Source organism: Opisthorchis viverrini (assembly GCF_000715545.1).
Source record: "Opisthorchis viverrini unplaced genomic scaffold opera_v5_239, whole genome shotgun sequence".
Taxonomy (NCBI): domain Eukaryota; kingdom Metazoa; phylum Platyhelminthes; class Trematoda; order Opisthorchiida; family Opisthorchiidae; genus Opisthorchis; species Opisthorchis viverrini.
This window is the reverse complement of record NW_008751897.1, coordinates 764,845-783,659: the sequence shown is the minus strand read 5'-3', so window position 1 is coordinate 783,659 and position 18,815 is coordinate 764,845. Positions and strand designations below refer to the sequence as shown.

The following is an 18,815-nucleotide window of genomic DNA, read 5'->3' as shown; positions in this document are numbered from 1 at the left end:
CTGCCTTCACATTCCTATCGCAGAGGACACTACAACTTTACACCCAGACCACCTCGTAAAACGATTACTTTCAGTAAGGGGGCTTCATCTGGCTGCTCCTTTTTCTTGCCTTACTGGCATGTTTGAACCTTTAAGGACTGAGTTCCAGCCAGTGTAGCCTGCAGGATCATCACAACACAGAAGTTCGACCACCACGACAAGATGACTGCTTCAGGTTTGGGCTTTGGCAGCCTGAAAGCTCAGAAGTGTGTGAAGTGTGAAGTGAGTCATGTTGGGCACTGCACAGGGGTACCAGGTTCTTTTCTGATCTTTCCTTATTCCATATGTGTCTCAGCTGTCCGCCCCTTGCTGCATTGTCAGAGCCAAGCGTTTTTTACTTGCAGACAGCGTGCACATACTTGCAGATGGAATGTTTGATGGCACGATAGCCCTTGAACCACGGTCGCTTTGATTTTTTAACTCACCTGGTTTGTCGTCAGTAGGAAGATTTAGCAGAGGGATGTGTGTGTATGATTAAGCGCTGACTAAGCTTTTGACAAACTCGAGGAATAGATGTGGAGAAACTGAAACCTGAGGTCAAGCTAGACCTGCACCAGGCGATGGTCCTATCTGTCTTGTTATTCGGCACTAAAAAGCTGACTATATCCCGCTGGAACATTTGATACGTAAGCCTTTTTTAGGTACATGTTTGTTGTTTGCACTGCTTAAGGCGGATGCAAGGTGTTCACTAGAGTGAACGAGTACCAGACACGGAGGTCCTTGGAGGACACTGTAATAAAGGCCACAATCAACTCAACAGTCCGCAGTAGCTGAGCCGTGTATACCGAGTGGATGGGAATGGGGTTCCTGTGCAGTCCGTCAATGGTCAGCTGAGTACGAAGAACCCAAACAAAAGCTTCGATATCTGAACACCTCGTTTGAAAGTCTGAAGGGTGCTAACGTGGATGTCGCGAAAGTGCGAACAAGACGGCATGTGGAGAAATGAGACTAACCGGAGTTCGTTGATTCAACGATCTCTAACTTCGGGCCAAAGAGCTGTGAACAGAACAAAGTGGATCCTCAGTGGTTGTGACCGTATTTGGGCTGATCGCATCGAACTGGTTGACCACCAACTGACTGACAGTGATCCGTCGGAAAGATGTCGGCTGATAAAGTAAGTTTCCCGGTTACCTGGTAGCTAGGCCTGCGACGGTGCTATAATTAACTTCCCGCAACCATTGATGTGTGGACACACTGAACACTAAAATCCTAAAATTGTGATGGTGGTCGAAACGACTTTTTTATGAAGGCAACCCATGGCTAACTACGGGACGTAATGCCAGTGAATGCTGGCTTCGGCGCATTAACGGGTCATCAGCTTATCCGAAGTATTCAACACTGTATTCAATAAGTGTGTTGTCCTCATGTGTCCACAAATCAATATCCACATGCAATTGATGGCCCGGAGTATCAAACTCAATACGATGCTGAATGCACTTTTCTGTGACTATCGTTCTTCGGACCAAGTTGAATGATGGCTAGCCATGGTCATGTGTGTGCCTTGAGTGAGTCTTTTGGCTGGTGCCGGCTACCAAGCCACCTCATACCTACATTGTGTGTTTCAGTCGTCCCAAAATTAGCACTAATGGGAGGCCGTTTGGGCATAATGACGTCTTGTGGTATTACATATTGTGCGTAAGGTCCATCGGTGTAGTCCGATGTGACAGGCCAATCTAGAAGTGGATGGTAGCCTGTCATATACAACGAATCCGAACTCTGCCTCTCGACTTCCCCTGTCTAGGCTTGGACAATCTGTCAGTATCCCAGCCCTCGTGCAAACTTCGGGTGGCATGGCAGTTAGACATTGAATAGGTGCTACGGCTGAACGATTTAAACACAACACGCGCACCAATGTCAGTTCCCCTAATGACCATTGGATCCCGGTGGTTATTTTGTCTGTACCTTGTGTTTCTCACATTGCTGAAAGTTTTCGCTCCCAACAGGAGTAGCGTGTGTTTAATAACCCACATGTCTTCACTGTTCGGTTGTTAACCTCCATCACCTTAGCCCAACTTTTAATATCCAGTGCTTATCCGAAAGATCTCCTCTTCCAGCCCATATACTGAATCGTTTTTCTTGTCCTGCTGTTTGCGATTGCCTCTACATTCCCCTGTTAATATGTTCGACATCTATTTCATGTTCTCAGATTTCACACAAACATTTGCGACACTTCATGTTTCCGGTTGGTGGCTTGCTAAAGCCCGTGGTCAAACAGATTGCAACAGACATTGGTCTTTCTTCCATAGCGAAACGTCGAGAAGTAAGCACCTGGTTTCATAAAATGAACTTCATATTCAGGAATTCCCATTTCCTTCATTGGATTCATTTCATGGAAACCACTTAATCGTCTGTCGTTTTATCCATCTTTAGGAAACCGAGTCCGCAATTCATGGATCTTCCATTCGACCAATTGGTCGAATCTTCAGTTCATCAAATATGCAACCCTCTAAGTCTTTTCTCTAATTACCTTCAGTTAGCTGAACCTCAAAATTGGTGTTAGACACAGGAGGTGCAACGTATTCTGACAAACATGCAAATCTCTGAACTTCAGCAGGGTTATCCGTCCATTCGACAAGTGGTTTTAACTTTCATTTGCACACGAATTTGGTTTTGACAGGAGACCCAGCTAACTCTCTCGTTTACGGTGGTCCGCTTCAACTGAATGTTACACCAGGCTGCTTCATATTTTATTTGATACGGTTTTTGAGATATCTCAATGCGTTGTTCTCTACACGTAACACGCCATCATAAACGAGCGATTCAGATGGATACAGTTGCGCCTCTTGTCAAAACCAAATGAGAGTATTTGTCGAAGTCTTCCAATTTAGGTTCAAGTAGAACATAAGTTTACTGGAAACCCGGGGACTACGCCCACCTGGTGAGCCCCAAGGAGAACGAAACCGGTCGTCGGCTGTCGTACGGCTTTCGGCAACCTTGTGAGTAGTGTAGTACGTCCAGGGTTATTAGGTACTTCTAAGTTGGTGCTCTGCTTCGAGTTTTTGTGGGCTCTTCAACTGTCCCTGTCCACTCACTTGTTAACCGGTACCTTTCATCTACCGGAGAGTTGGACTTCATCTAGCATGAGGTACTGGCGCCGTCGCTCGAATGTGCCCGCTGGGAATTGTGAGGTCTAGGGACAGACCCAGACAGGATACGCACAGAAGTGTGTGTACATGAGTACTAGTGCTTCGACGAAGTTGGTTGGGTTGTACCGCAAGCAGGGGTTCTGGTTCTGAGTAATGATTTGGATTTGTTTTCGCAGTGCTCGTTAATATCCGACATTGGACATCGGTACGAGATGGCCCAAGTGGTTAGAGCGCGAATTTACTGATCGGAAGGTCCGTGGTTCGAAACCGGCCCAAGCTTGGGCGACCTGGTAGTATCCCAGCCCTCGTGCTTCCTTCGGGTAGCATGGCAGCTGGGCACCGGAAGGGTGTTACAGCCAACGATTTTTATCTCATTTTTTCGGACCGTCCGGCAAGCGTTCGGTGGCCCCTTCTGATAGGTTTGTTTGATTTCATGGTCCACTAGCTTCTCAATGGCTAAGCTACGTGTGTGCGTTTTGCTTAGACTTGTGAGGAGCAAAGACTCTTGACACCGACATCTGACGATGATGTGGTCTATTTAGATTGGTGACTGGTTCGTTAATGGGCACCACCTTGTCAAGCAATTCCCACTGTTCGGGAAACAGGTATTCCAAAGGAACGATCTGTGATTGGTACGCATCTGAAGCAGGCGATCTTTGTTGTCCGTGTTCCTCGTGTACAATTTCAGACGGCCACCAAATCTGGCCTCAGCAACGCCTAGTTTAATCTACCTGGGCGTTCATGTCACCAGCAACTGCAACGATGTCTGAGCTTTTAACCTGTTGTGAAAGAGCTCCCAGATCATCCTAGAAACTGTCTCTGGCAGATTCAGGGCTACTTTCAGTTGATGCGTAAGCGGACAAATAAGCTGCGATGAACCTCACTTTATCTACATTCTCTCGCAGTCACTGTCAAACGAACCACTCAGATGCGGTTATCAACGGATATCGACTCAAGCAGAGTCGCTTCCGCTCGTTCGCTCAGTACAAAACCCACGGCGACCTACCCAGGTGCAGCGGTCTCTGCGTCACCAGAGGTGCACAGCCGTCAACTGAAAGAGAGCAGGGGGCAATCAGTTCAATCACAGTACTTGGATCTTGTATCCTTGTTTCTGATAGACAGCATACACCACTGCAGATGGAATCCAGCGTGCGAGCAAGAGGCACCTGTTGTCCAGCTTGCTTCAGTGTGCGAACATTGAAGGTGGCTAGGTAGACAGGCTTTCGGGGTTTGAAAACAGACATCTACGTGTTTAGGTTTGTTACTGAATCCGGATGTGCGGAAGCTGTAGCGGAGTGATGCAGGGCGAACAGAGGGGTCGTTCGTTGTGCTGGTACCTGTAGAGAGTGTATTTAACTTCGGGTGTGATAAGGTGGAATAGACAAAACGTGGTTGTGTTAAACGGAAGCGCATATCTTCGCCTTATCGCCCTTCTGTATGCAACAAATAAGCCAACGCGGCTGGTGACACCACGCGATGGCCGGTCTTGCATGAGAGTATTGTTAGTTGTGAATGTTATGGTTGTACGTGGGCTGGAATACTGCCAGTGCATTCAGACCTCGACGGGAGGACGATGAGGGTCCTCGACCAGAGCCTTTGGCTCAAAATTTTGGCGGCAATGCATCGGTGCTTAGCGGGAAATGCGAGCGCATTACCACATTTATAGTACAAATCGCCGTACGTGTTCTAACCCTCAACATGAAGAGCCAGAAGACTCGGTTGGTCAGACCTCTAACCATTGACCAACCCCGTATGAGAGACTCTCTGTCGGACAGACACCACCCAGTATATCTCAGTGGGTTACGGAACACCACAAACCGTCACACTACGGTAATGTCTAGTCTCTTCGTGATGGACTTTACGAGGAAGTACCAAGCATATCGAAGTTCTATCAGCCGTTTGCTGAAGTGTTTCTGAAACCCACTCGGAAGTTTCTATTGACACGGCGCGTTGAAGCGTTTCCCATATAACGGGATTCAACCATCGAATTTGACGAATACGCATCGAAGCGCACGAAATTTTCGCCCCTATGGAATTGAAAACTCTTCCATAGTTCGTGATCAGGAACCGTATTCGCACAGCAGGACGTAAATCGGCTTGTCAAAGATGTTGTGTTAGAAACGGAAACTTCAGTCACTTTCTGTGCGGACGACGAAAAATGCGTTCTCCTTAGTATGAAGAGTAGAAAGAAATGAAGACAAGGTGATTAATGGTTGCGTTGTTCGCCACCAAACAATCTGCATAGTTCGGTAGTGATGTGTAGTTGTGTAGTAGTATCCTGAAGGTCGAGGTTTCTTGACTTCCAGTGCTTCTAGTGCTAGTATGAGCACTCTCGAACCGTTAAGTATTTTACCAGTCATTTTTTATAACAATTTTGGACCCAGTTTAGTCCATGATGCATATTACCCTGAGAATCTTGGGGATTAGGTGAGTTTCTGTCTCCATGAGAAGAATGACCTTAGCGGGGTCGAAAATGAAGGCGTGAGAAGATAGTTTCGTATCGCGGTCAAACGTATTGGAGTTTTGGTCATACAGACCTTCCTGGAAGGGGCTTCCGCACATCAATTTCTTCGTCAGAGAACCAATGCTGTTATCCATATAGACCGAAACCAACTATGTCATCTTGAGGACCTTTCGTTTTTTCTGATTGCAACTCAAAAAATTTCCAGGTTATTAGTTCGCTTCGAAGGGTCTATTTGAAACCAACTATGTCATCTTGAGGACCTTTCGTTTTTTCTGATTGCAACTCAAAAAATTTCCAGGTTATTAGTTCGCTTCGAACATTGGGGTCTATTTCTTCCTGTTTTCTTTAGAGCATGGGGATGTGCTTCATCGGAAAGCGACGTTTCGCCGAATTCATCGATAGTGTGAGTTGTCCTTCGTTCCTTAAATTTACACGTCTGAGTTTCATTTAATGTCACGTTAGTTGTTTGGTTAAATTGATTACGATCAGTCTTTGTGGTGGCTTTGTATGCGCGCAGACTCCCACCAAGCCCTCCCTCTTGAAGAGATTGGCGGTAATTTTTTCATGAAATTTTGTTTTTTTTTTTCAAAGCGCCGAACAGCTGATTCGTCCTGGGGCCCGTCGGCTGATGTGTTTGTTTGGCTACTTTATTATAAGATTAAACTTTAGCCAAAAACACCGACTACCAGAATGATACTTGTGAGAACACACTCAGATCCACGCTACTCAAACAATTTAAGTGGGACTAACGATGCATCCTCAGTGTCTGACGGAAACAAAGAACTGCTGACAATGGCAGAATCTTGGATGTAAAGGCGTAATCCCAATCGTTACGGCGTGTCATTAATCGAAATTGGCAACGAAAAAGCCATCGGACTGTGCAACCTCGAGTTGTAACTATACGCTCTTCTCGCACCTGGATTTCGTTCATTCCTTTTTCCAATGCAACCTAGTGTTCATCATGGACTGACGATAGTACAAACGATGTCGTCGATCGGGACGCTATCGTTTGGAGGGTAGCGGAATACTGTCACCAAGCAGTTATCTTTGCAATAGAGTGGTGATCTGCATAAAGATGTCTCTCATAGATCAGGATGGTGGATTCGCTTAAGGATCGCGTTACGATACCGTATCGAGTCATTTCCAGACCATTTATGTCTGGAATTATCTGTTTCTTACGGCTATGTGGTCGTATAGGCAGTTTACGACGAAGTTGTAACTCGATGTGCTTGCTACGTGATCCTTGGACGTCCTTATAGCAGGGGAGGAAGAGAACCAGGGTCAAAATTAAAAATCCCCAATGTTAGCATAAAGAACCCGTTACTTTATGGCTCAGTCCGTCTGATTTCTTCGAACCTTCCCTCGTGCACGACAGGAGTGAAAGCCTGAGCAGCGTTATCCTCGGGCAGTGCTCCTGAACTCATATTCGAGACGTAGGATCACCGAATCCGCAGGTTGGTGAAGTTTTAGATATTTCTTCCAGGCCTTAAATGCACCCGTCCGTTCTAGCGGTTTAAGTTCCACAACCATTTCAGATGAATTAGCCCATAATATATGGCTTATATTAGGCATCCAGACCAAAGTAGCTAGCCTTAGGATCAGGGCGGTTCGGTACTTGTCGATCTAGGGGATACTTGGGTTACTTATGTTATGTATTTGGTAAGTAACGTATCTGCTGACCGACATAATGGAGTGGTAATTCAAAGTTGGCAACAGTCCACCCCACTTGATGCGAGTTCTTGAAAATGTGGTGAGTAATTGTGCTCTGAAACCCTCAGGATGTGAACGTGTCGTCTCATTCAATCTACCGTTTTTCGGTTGTGGTGCGACTGCGTTGTTGAATCAGACACCTTCCAGCGGTTTTGCTTTAGGCTAGGCTTGCTTTTCGCCGTAGCTGAAGGTGTACTTTGTGATTGTATTTTCCATGTTTCAGTACATTGCTCCGAAAGCTGGTTTGTTCAAGGACTTTGAAACCGGAATAGTTTTGGACGAACATCAAGGTAGGTAACGAATGCCCATTGGAGATTTCTACCATAATTTATCGCTATTGCTTATGCTTGTTTATCTTGTGAATCCTATACGGATTTAGACATTTAAATGACCAATTGCTTGCGTGTATCTCTGAAAGCATAATCTCCCCACGGTGGCAGGATCCCCTTTGGTGTATTATCACTGGTGTGATATTTTAGCTCAGGTGTATTCACTGTTTAGCTATACCCGACGTAGAATTTTTCGCCGCCTGGAAATCGCTTCCTGCTGGCCATACCTAAAGTTCGGAATTTTTTCCTTTCCCATTGTGACAAGACCATTTTCAACGGCTATTTCTATTCTTTTACGACCGTTCACAGGTATTCATCATTTCACTCTGGGACAGCGCGCAACTATTACCCGCGCCACTGGCCCCTTCTACGTGTCTCGCATGGATTTTGATACACAAGATATTTATGTGGTAAGTTGGACCACAGGTTTATTGTCAAATTGATGTAGCCTCGACATCGGATTCCCAGTTAGTCCCTTTTTACAAAAGGGGCGGGTTCCATACTGTCCGGTAGTTGCCATAAAATGTGCTTTATTGGACAGGACAGAAATGCAGGCAATTGCATATGGGCCGTACTTTATCGCTTGGTAGGTAGCATGTCTGTTTAAACCAGATCTACACTGGCCCTAACAAATCGCTAATCGATGTGGCTAAGCTGGTTCTATCTTAGGGCTCTATCTTAGAGCTTGGCCACTAAGGGCCGTCCGCAGATTTACCAGCGTGGGGTTGGAGTGGACGCCGGGTGCGGACTGATGTACTATCCGCAGTGGCTCAGGCGTTACAACACTTCTAGCGAACAGAGGTTGCAACTTGAATTCTGCCTCCGGTGTCCTTCTGTTCGCTGAACGTGTCTCTGCACCGACCTACAAAGGCCAGAAGGTTATAATTCTTTAAACCATCGTACACTAACTATACTTTTCGAGAAACAGGTCTCATTATAGGCCACATCGATGATAGCTTCTGCGTTGATATGCATTTGCTTGCGATTACAATTAGTAAGAGGTGTGGGGAACATTACTGTCAACCTACACAATTCTCTGCCATGTATATTGGAACATTGTGGATGACTCCATTGTCCAAATATTATTATATTTTTGTTTGCAGTGAAGCCACAGCTGAGGAGGGTCTGTACCCACTGTTCTTAACTTTTTCAAACTTCAGCGAATGACTCCACAGGATCCTCAAGCTTCTACTAGAGGTGCGAACGTTTTGATTTACCAGCGATGCGGCTGACTATTCCAACAAATGCTCCAATAATTGACTGAAAACACTGGTCACCAGGACCTCATGACCCAACCGGTCCGACATCTAACATGGCAACTAAGCACAAAACAGTCAAGTGTTCTTCCATGGTATCCAGGACGTGTAGTTAGACAAAAGCGCTTCGCATCCCGTATGTAGCCAAAGACGTGAAGTCAAGTGATGAAACTCACCACTGTTGCTGAAGGCGAACCTCAACTATGGTAGATTATGACCGTACAGGTGCTAAGTGATTGCTTCAGAGCTTTTCAAATGAAGGTGCCGTAAACTAGACTTTCAAAAAAGCTGACCATCCACACTTGGGCTCATTCTTTGGTTACAGCTGCTCATAATGGTTTAAGCTGTTTGACCGGGAACTTTCGAAAACTGCGCTGTAGGCATGTCGGGAGCTGTCGTTAATGCAATCACCGCTTATGGGCGTGCGTGTCATCACCTCGTTTCCTTGTTTGCTTCCAATTGCCCGTGCGTTTTAGCCGGAATTCCCACAGTTTGTTCTTTGTGTTCGGTAACCTACTTATTCCTTTTTCACAGGTGCGTGATCCGTACCACTCAAGTCTTTTCATGCGCCGATGTTGGACCGGACCAGCAGTTTGGATCAACTCGACACCACCTGAACTACCATCAGATCAACTGGAATTTCAGTGGCAAAACAAATGGCGTGCTATCCGATGCAAAATCCAACCTCATCCCCATCTGATACAGGCAGCCACCGAGGTGCATCCACTGGGCGCAAAGTTACCGGCCGAATATGTCGGGTCACACCTAGTAGATGTGATTGATGCAGACTGTGAAGACGGTCGTCCCGTTGGTCCTTATCTTTCGATAGAACTGGACGAACCCATGCGCTGTGTGGCTGCCGGTCAGTGGGCCGCTTTGTACAAAGGACACCAATGTCTCGGGGGTGCCCTAATATGCGGTTCGGTTAGCCTGTGGGACGAGGGTCGGCGCCAGCCATATATCGATTGGAACATAGCTGACTACGAACTGGACTACAGAGGTTTGGGTAGGCAGAAAATTCGAGCTGATTTGTAGATACTGTATATAATGCATAAGGTGTAGTACATATTTTTTTCCTGACTTAACATTTTTTTTCGAGCTGATTTGTAGATACTGTATATAATGCATAAGGTGTAGTACATATTTTTTTCCTGACTTCAACATTTTTTGTTGATGTTCCTCCTGGTCGGACGAGAGTCGGTTGGTAATACTACTGCTTTAGGTTTAAGGTGACAGATTTTTGAAATTTTCTCAGCAGACATATCGGGCACTCGAAGAGCAAAATAATTTTCCAAACATCACTTGACCTCCAACTTCGTTGTAAAAGTTGCCTGAAATAAGACAACCAGTGTTTTTTTTTCAAGCAATCGCAAAATCGATGCCACACCAGACTTAACAAGACGTGGACCGTGTAGTGGATGAAACTAATTAACAAAATGTTTGGCAGAACATACTACTCGTAAGGTTGCCGAAAACTCAAGTCTCCTTCACCAATTACAGTTCCATGCATCTAGCCCCTGTGGACGTTCCCCATCAGTAGTTTCTTATTTGTATATTCCTTCTCCAATTCAACCGGATGCTAAATCCGATCTACACGTGCTTTTTGGAAGACTTCTAGACTTCCCGTCATGCAGGTTCATGTTCTAACGATCAGCGACCACTCTATTCTTGTTAAGACCACTGACCCACGGTGTATATTTGCTCTGAAGTTCCACCAGTACAGAATGGATTCATTCACTAGCATTTACTTCCACAAGTCCGAGTTTTCACATCCCCACGGACGTCGATGTGTGGTATAGTACTACTGTCAGCAGTTTTTTGCCCGTCAGTTAATTGCTTTCTAAAGTTGTACTGCGAATTCGATGATCAAAAGTGACGAGATAGTCTGGATGTAGGGGAAATTTGTCTGCTCTTCTGCCAAATTTGATACTCAATGACTCAGATTGTTTCCCAAGGAAATATCCTCAAATGAATGTGCAGCAGACAGTTTTACTGATTTTGTTTGTGGGTAGTTTCCCAAAAATGATGGGCTTGTTGTGCGGCATACAGACCCGAGTCTGTCATTGACGATTATGTTGAATTAGCTACTATCAGGAAGGCCAGATTCGTGAAAGCAACTACCGAATGCCCGAAATCTGCTAAGACTCTCAGCTCCACTAGATATTGACGACTGACAAAGCCCCCCCAGTATGCGCCGCTTCAGACTTTGTGAAACCCAGACAGCGTGAGTCAGCGTTGGTCGAGGTCAGACAACGCCCCCGCAATATGCAGCACGTCGCAGCCTCGTACCAAAGCCAGACCGTTTGCGTCAGCACTGGGCGAAGTTAGACAGTGTTCCTCCAATAAATGGCTTGAGACCGTCGTATTCTCACTCTCGCTTGTTTCCAAAGCCAGACCGTTTGCGTCAGCATTGGGCGAAGTTAGACAGTGTCCCTTCAATAAATGGCTTGAGACCGTATTCTCACTCCCGCACTCGCTTGTTTGAATATAGTTGTTGTGTCCCTTCTGAGTCCTTTTTCCGACACTAGGCACTGGAGCGGGCAAGATACAACAGATTAGCGAAACAACAGATATAACAACTTCCTACTACAATGGATGCAAGTTACAGCAACTCGGGTATCCATATACAGTTCAGAAAGTGAAGACTGTTGCGTATTGAAACTCGTATGGGTCTTTGGCTTGCCAATCCACCCCGTCGTGTATATCGAAATGCACGGTGGTATGAGAGCTTTAAATGAAGACCAAACAAGGTTGTTACAACCTTATTAATCAAGTTACCACACAATTTTATGACGCTGAGCCGGAATCTTCCTGATAGGGAGCGAAGCGCCGAACTGGAAATTCTCCATTTTGACTAACCCATATCCTGACCAATCAGGGCATATCTTCTGGTATGCAGTCGATTCGCGCCATTTGTCCAATCTATGTGGTGCTCGGTTATTACGAGCAATTGGCTTACAAACGTTCGTGCAAATTGGTGGCGCCAGTGTTATTCGCATTCCAGGACGGTATATACATGAGGCTCTCTGTGTACATTGCGTTCTCGCTATCAGCTTGTATCCAGATGTGTGCGTTTCGAGGCTTAGGTACGTCGAATGTCCCCTAAGTCATTTCGATGGCAGTCTTTCCTCATGGAACTATAATCGAAACGTGGACTGCGAAAATACAGTCCCCTTTAACATCAGAAGTACCCGAATGTATATTTCTACCCAAATGTCTTTGTGCTCCTGATTCGCACAGCCTTCCACCTACTCAGTTCAAGTACGGCGGTGAAAACCCCAGCCAGTGCCTGTCTAGTCTACTTGGGTCCATATGGGAGAGACCGCCCAAGACAACTGAGGGGAGTCGATAATAATAATTATCTTCAAAACTAGTACTCGCAGAGGACGTAGTAACCAGAGGCATCAAATTTCGATCTTCGTTGAACCAAGGCTTGCTCGTTATCTTATGGTAGCACCTGAAACCTTAATTCGCAAGCATCAAACAAGATTTCAGCTGGATAGAGGCGGCATATACACAGAGCCTCACACTCCGTCAGTGGTTAGACCGACGCCTTATTTACAAACTATCCACAATCCTGATGTTCCTTGACTTCAAAGGTGCGTTCGGTTCTGTCAGTGCTCGTAACCACACTTACTCAACAAAGGATGCATCAGAAGTCGTGGATCGTATTGCGGTACTTATGTACACGCACTTCTAGATGTGTGGTTGGTGGACTCACCTGAGCTACCACTATTTCGACACATTACCAGTTTCCCTCTGTTTTTTGGACGAGATGGTCTAAGGTGTTACAACGATTTCTTGTTCCAACTTCGCCATTGATGGAATAATGAGTTGAATCCGGTAAGGTCTTCAAGACCGCGGTGTTCAAATCTTTGCTGGTAGGGCCCCTGTGGATCTGGAGTACGCAATGCACGAAGACCAAGTATAAGGTCTGTTGAATGGACTGAACCATCATACAGCCTTGCGGCATGCGATCTGCGTGCAAAGTCATGCTTCCGGACGCGCAATCTCGGATGATGCCCCGTGCAATCCCAGGAGAAGGATAGGATGTTTTGTGGAATTTTACATACCTTGCTAGTTGTATTAGCTCTGACGGAAGTGTCTGATGAGTGCGCGAATCCTGAAGGCCCCAATCACGGCTGCCAAATCGCATCACTGGTGGCATCAAAGTGGCACATCACTGGGTCTTTAAGGCCTAGTAGTGGCTATATTGTTAGACGGTTGCGAGATATAGACCTTGCCGACAGACGATGTGAGGCATCTTCAGGTGGCCGTCTCAAACGTGTTACCGGTGTCGTCAACGGATTCAAACCGAGGTAATTAGAAAACAGGTATTTATCTGTGCGGTAGATACTTCGGTCGTGTGGAACAACCAGCGCCATCAGTTGCGGTGGCTTGTCTATTCTGTACACACGCCGGAACATCGTCCACCGAGACTAGTGTTGTTCTCTGTGCCTCCTTCAATATGGCGAGCACTGTGAGCTGGACAACTTGCAGAAGGCAGAAGGACGTGGAAGAGATTGAGAAGAGTTCAGAAGTTGTTGTCACCCGATTGAAGTTAGTGGCGTTCTTGCTGTCAGTTTCCAGATTGTCCGCTTGAGCGCTTGTAGGTGTGTACACCTGAAAGTGCTTGCGGTAGTCTAGCACGCGTTCCGTCTGATTCGCTGTCTTATTTCCACCTTATGGCATCAGTGTCAACACTGATATTGCTGTCTGCGTTGATGTTTTTCGTCCGAGAGCTCTGATTAATATCTCCGTAGTGTACAATGTTTGTCAGTGTTGGCGTCTTGAGTGGGTCCTGCACGATTTCCTGCCCATCGTTACTGGCCATGTGGGACCGATAGCTTGTGATGAATTCGATACGGCACTGTGATAATGTTCAATTTTCCCTGAGTACAAGATTGATGACTCGAGAATGTCATATCACTCCAATTTGCACATGAAACCACCGTATTTTCGAAAGCTGCTTAGACTGGGTGTCGGTGCGCGTGACAGACCACATACAGTTCCATACACTCATTTCCACAGTAAGCGCAACGGACAACTAACTTGCAAAACGACAGAATAGCGAGCTGTCATATAAGCTAGGAAATTGTACATGGTGGAGACAACTTTACACGTCCTCCAAGCCGGGACGACAAACCCGGTCAGTAAAGCTGACTGGCCTCGAGTTGCCCAAACGGACAAATGCTTTTTGGACTGATTATTTCGGTGCATTGTTGACTAATATATCCATATCGACTTAAAGCCCCATAGTTCAGTTCATTTTCTCATAGAGAACACGAGATTGAGTAGCTCTTGTAAAGGACAAAAAAGTGATCATCAAACGCACATAGTCGTATCTAAGCTTCCTCAGTTATTAGATTCTCTTTTGCCTGTTCCTTGGAAATATTCTCACATAGTAACAGCAAAGGGACCGAGTCGGGATGAATTCGATAGATCCACGGCACTAAAGGGGATAACAAATGTGGACTTAATGTGAAAATTCAATCAGCTGACCAGGATGCCTAGCATAAGAAACATCATTTCTTCGGAAGTTTCACGTGTCTGTCCTTCAATTGCGATGAAGAAGTCATCCCCTTGGAAGTTACCAGTGTAGCTAGCCCAGTACCAAGTGCAACTCAAATCTAGTAGCCTAGCATAAGAAACATCATTTCTTCGGAGGTTTCACGTGTCTGTCCTTCAATCGCGACGAAGATGATGGAAGTTACCAGTGTAGCTAGCCCAGTATCAAGTGCCACTCAAATCTAGTGTCAGAACAAACCATCAGACAAAGTACCACTCTTCATAGCGTTATATACGTTTCCCGTTTATTGGCCGAATAGACCGATGGTGCATGGAACCGTTTGGAGGAATGCCGTATGCTGTCCTCAAAAGAGACGCTTACTTATTTGGTTTGTTTCGCCTTTGTGCACTCTTGTGATTACAAAATCACGGCATGTAGAAAGGGGATGATCTTCCCAATATGGACGTAGATCTACCTCGACGCATAACTCCGGTGGTTCTTTGTATAGTCTACATTAGACTCAGACCTTAGGCTCAACACCATATGCACTACACATGTGTTCCATGCGTGCTTGGCGAGCAATAGGTTGGCTTGACAGGAAATGAAAGTTCTTCTAGATGTCCAGATTTACGACGTACGGATAGAAGATTTTTTATCAGATGACCCACATAAGCTCCTACTGCGAGATAAGAGGTACATCAGTCAGCGTTTATTATTTCTCAACGACACTGAGGCACTGGCTCGATAGTCATCGTCCAAGGGAAGTCTGTGCTAGATCCAGCTTTTATGGTAGGGATGAAGCATTCATGAAGTTAGGGGGGTACCGGGTTGGCAGGAAAGAGTTGTATCTCTGAACCAAACTAGTCACTAGGATCCACTCACCGCAGAACTTTGGGAAACGTCAGGTTCATTGTCCGTCTCCCAACTACTAATGAGATACAAATAAAAAAGTAGTGTACAAAAGGCGCTGGTCATCTATAGGCTGGGCAAGAAAACAAGGGGAGATGGTCATGAAGGAGGAGCACCTAATGAACTGGCAAAATGATACTTTGATGTTTCAAACGTTGCGATCATGATGGCTGAGGCACAGGTGGTCTTCATCAGGCGCGGAGTGAAACCTAGAAAGGACAGTTAAGAGAACATTAGTTTGGAACATGGTACAGCTCAACAGCATTGGGTTTCGCATAGAAAAGTCGCAACGGTAAAACCATGCTACCAGCCTACACAAGCCAAGTAAATTAACACTTCGTTATCGCATTGTCGACAAGAACTTGTGTCTGGCAGAGTGGAGGATCATATGATGAGATCAGCAACGTCCGTGTCGCAGTTCGCGATTCCAGCGTTAGGAGCGCGCCTGTCCCGGGCAGCATCCGCAACCCATCCGGTTGCATGCTATAGGATTCTTTGGCCGCCAGATGCCAAAAACGAATTTTTAAAACTAATCGGCAACAGATGAGCCATTTCCCCTTGTAACTGGGCCGAGCAATGTTCACTGTACGAGAAATCCTCCTGAATCCGAAACAACCGCGAGGTCCATCCCTACAGGGATGTCACATCCCTGGAGTCATAAATAAGAAATAAATTCCACGTATGCCGACGGAACGCACAGTGGGTTCTCGAAAATGGATGAAACTAGCCCTAATTTGAACACAATAATGTCTTTCTACGCTTAAATTAGCCCAAGAATCAATAGACATTTACCTTGGAGACATAATCCATTCGATAACCACCGGGTTAGAGTGATTATCGGAAAGGATCACGTTGATCCGGTAGCCACTTATCATTCGATGAACAGGCGAACTATCAGTCCATCCAGGTAAGTCAGCAAAACTCCGGCCTCACAACTCCCGAGAAAAGATCGCCTTTCTTCAAGAATTGGAAGGTATGAATCTTACCCAAAATGCCAAATGATTTCTGTCAAGCTAAGATAGACCAGGATGTTAAAAGACTAAGTTTAGCTTTATTGGTTGCCTCCAATGTGCATTCTTTCTATTGCCTAATAAAAAATTCAGCATAAATTGACGTTCCCATTATGTAACACACCAAATCCTGAGATTTACTATTCGGCCAAGTCGCATGGGTGGTTCCTGTTAGAAGGACCATTGCACCAATTTATGCAGAGTATATATTAAACAAGATTTGGCTGCGGCTGCCTTTGATGACCTTTGGTGGTTTCGTAAAACCTCACAGGATGTTCGGGGGGGGGATACTCCATCCAACATTTATCAGCGCGTTTTAAGGGTGCACTAACTGATTTAAGAAGGTACCTCCAGAACACTGCCAGTGGAAAGTCCTGCGTCTTTATTAATTTTCGACGATAACGTAACCATTACATTGCTCCTTGCTAACAGCCCTACGTCAGTTGAGCATCGTTCCGTGACGTCTTTTTGACTGAACCAAACAATTTTCACTCTATTTTCGACTAATCACCGCATAATCCTCATGGCCTGCTTGTCTGAGAAGCGGAGCTATTCAGCTGTATTACCAGCCAAATAACTGAGATTTCATCCAATGAGCAGATCTTCGTAGCGTTGATTAGAAAATCGAGGCTCATAATCGCAGAGCTAACCTCTATTTGTACATTAGATAACTGGACCTGGTACATAAGCCACTGAACCAACCCTAAGTTTAATCGTCAAGGCAGTATGAGGAGTACACATCGGACATAACCAGTAGAGTTAAACGTACTGTAAACATCCCGACTACCTTAGTTAGTCAGAAGTTATTTGCCCCCCTGAAAAAAGCTGTCCCTGGTGAGCAGTTGTATGGGCGAATTTCCCTCACACACGACAGAACACCGCTCACAAGCCCTTCGAAAGACCATGACGGTTTCGTCCGGTTCACAAGGTACACGCAGTCAACTAGTTTCCGTCAACACTATGTCCTACTTGAACATAAACTAGACGCGATTCGCCCAGTACACTCAATTGCGCACTGTCTTAACTGTGACGGGAGACTCATCTGTATTCCGTTTGAATGGCATAAACGAGAGAGGCATCTGAAATTCAGTTTAGTTTCCCGTTAAGACCAAATTACTGAACAAATGAGTGCATTTGGCGTCTAATTTGTGACAAATAAAGATATAATGTTGACGGAAACTGGGGGACTGTGTCTGCTCGGTGGGTGGGCCCGAAAAAGGATGAAACTGGTCATGGGCTGTCAAAGTATTTTCAGCGACCTAATCAGTAGTGTTCCGTCAAGAAAATGACAACTCCAGGGAGGCGGAGAATTTCGGCAAGATTACTCTGCAGCACGGACAGTAGAAAGAATGCCAGCAACATTTGACACGGCAAACGATTTATGTCAACAAGCCAAGTACAGTGTTTGCAAAGCCCTATGGAATACCATAGGGAGTTTGTTAATATAGTTATGCCGATTGTTTCATTAGCCGCTAAGTTCTCGGGTAGAATTGTTTCGGCAACCCAGAATGAACTTGATAAATAAGGTTAAAAGCGATCGTAACGTTAAAATGATGTCTTATTGAACTTCCCCTGAGTGCCTGATGCAACTTCTAACATCCATCAATATAGATAACAGTCAATAATAGGTAACCTACCAACAAACATAGCTCGAGGCCCACTTGAACTGTACAGCCGACGGAGGGATATCCAAGTTGATTTGGAGTAGGTCCGATCTACAATGGATGGTAAAAGGCAGATTAGGAGGAGAATCGGCCCTGAACGGGTGAGAGAAATGGCTACGGTTTGTGACGGGTCCGAGCAGTGTTCATTGAGTCCCAAGTTGTTGCACGTTACGAGTTGCAGCGAATGAGTAACTTTCATGACAGGCGTAACAGTCGTGTTCTAGGGCTTTGTCCTACCCCTGCAACACATTGTGAGAGTGTTTTGGCACCAGATCGACAATGTTATCACTTTTGCTGGGTTTTTCACACCAATAGCAGAGGCAACGTAATGATACAGATAAGAAAAAAAGGAAAAGGACGAAAAAACAAGACTACATATCACGAAGTTATCGGTACAATACTTCCCTTGGGGAAAAGGTGAGAAATGTAGCGGAAACAGCAGCGCGGTTTTCTATCCGAGAAAAGTGAGGCTTTAATAGTATTGAGTTGTGCGAAGCACTATCTCCCCTCTGCTACAGCGAGTGCATATGCGTGACCAATGCATGATAACGAGAAGTGCGTCATTACGAACGAGTGGTTTTTTATGCTACTTAGTCAAACTACAATAAAGGGCTTGAAAGGCAAAAACGGTGGTAATGGTTGAGGAGTATTGAGTAAATATTGGGCTATCGTACACTGCTTTAACTGCTTTAGCGAAACCAGAAATTGCAACCGTGAGCAAATTGAACTAACTTGTAAGAAGCGGGCGCACCAGAGAAACTCTGGTCACGAAGAGACTGGACCTTACCGTGGAGTGACGGTTTGCGCACCTCAGCGATCCATTGAGCTATACTAAGGAG

General features: G+C 45.5%; 2 protein-coding genes across 2 annotated transcripts in view; one reads left to right on the top strand and one right to left on the bottom strand.

Moving 5' to 3' along the window:
* The window catches only part of T265_08850 (hypothetical protein), a gene marked incomplete at both ends in the record, with an annotated part of 74,075 nt that overhangs the window by 15,174 nt on the left and 40,086 nt on the right, over positions 1-18,815 (top strand). Inside the window, 5 exons of the mRNA XM_009174762.1 lie at positions 2,186-2,299; positions 5,939-5,992; positions 7,523-7,589; positions 7,938-8,038; positions 9,419-9,890. Of these exons, the coding sequence (XP_009173026.1) occupies positions 2,186-2,299; positions 5,939-5,992; positions 7,523-7,589; positions 7,938-8,038; positions 9,419-9,890 (808 nt within the window). The remainder of the gene's footprint in view (positions 1-2,185; positions 2,300-5,938; positions 5,993-7,522; positions 7,590-7,937; positions 8,039-9,418; positions 9,891-18,815) is intronic.
* Positions 15,038-18,815, bottom strand: part of T265_14683 (hypothetical protein) — a gene marked incomplete at both ends in the record, with an annotated part of 14,236 nt that continues 10,458 nt past the window's right edge. The window contains 2 exons of the mRNA XM_009174766.1: positions 15,038-15,511; positions 17,950-18,027. Of these exons, the coding sequence (XP_009173030.1) occupies positions 15,402-15,511; positions 17,950-18,027 (188 nt within the window). The remainder of the gene's footprint in view (positions 15,512-17,949; positions 18,028-18,815) is intronic.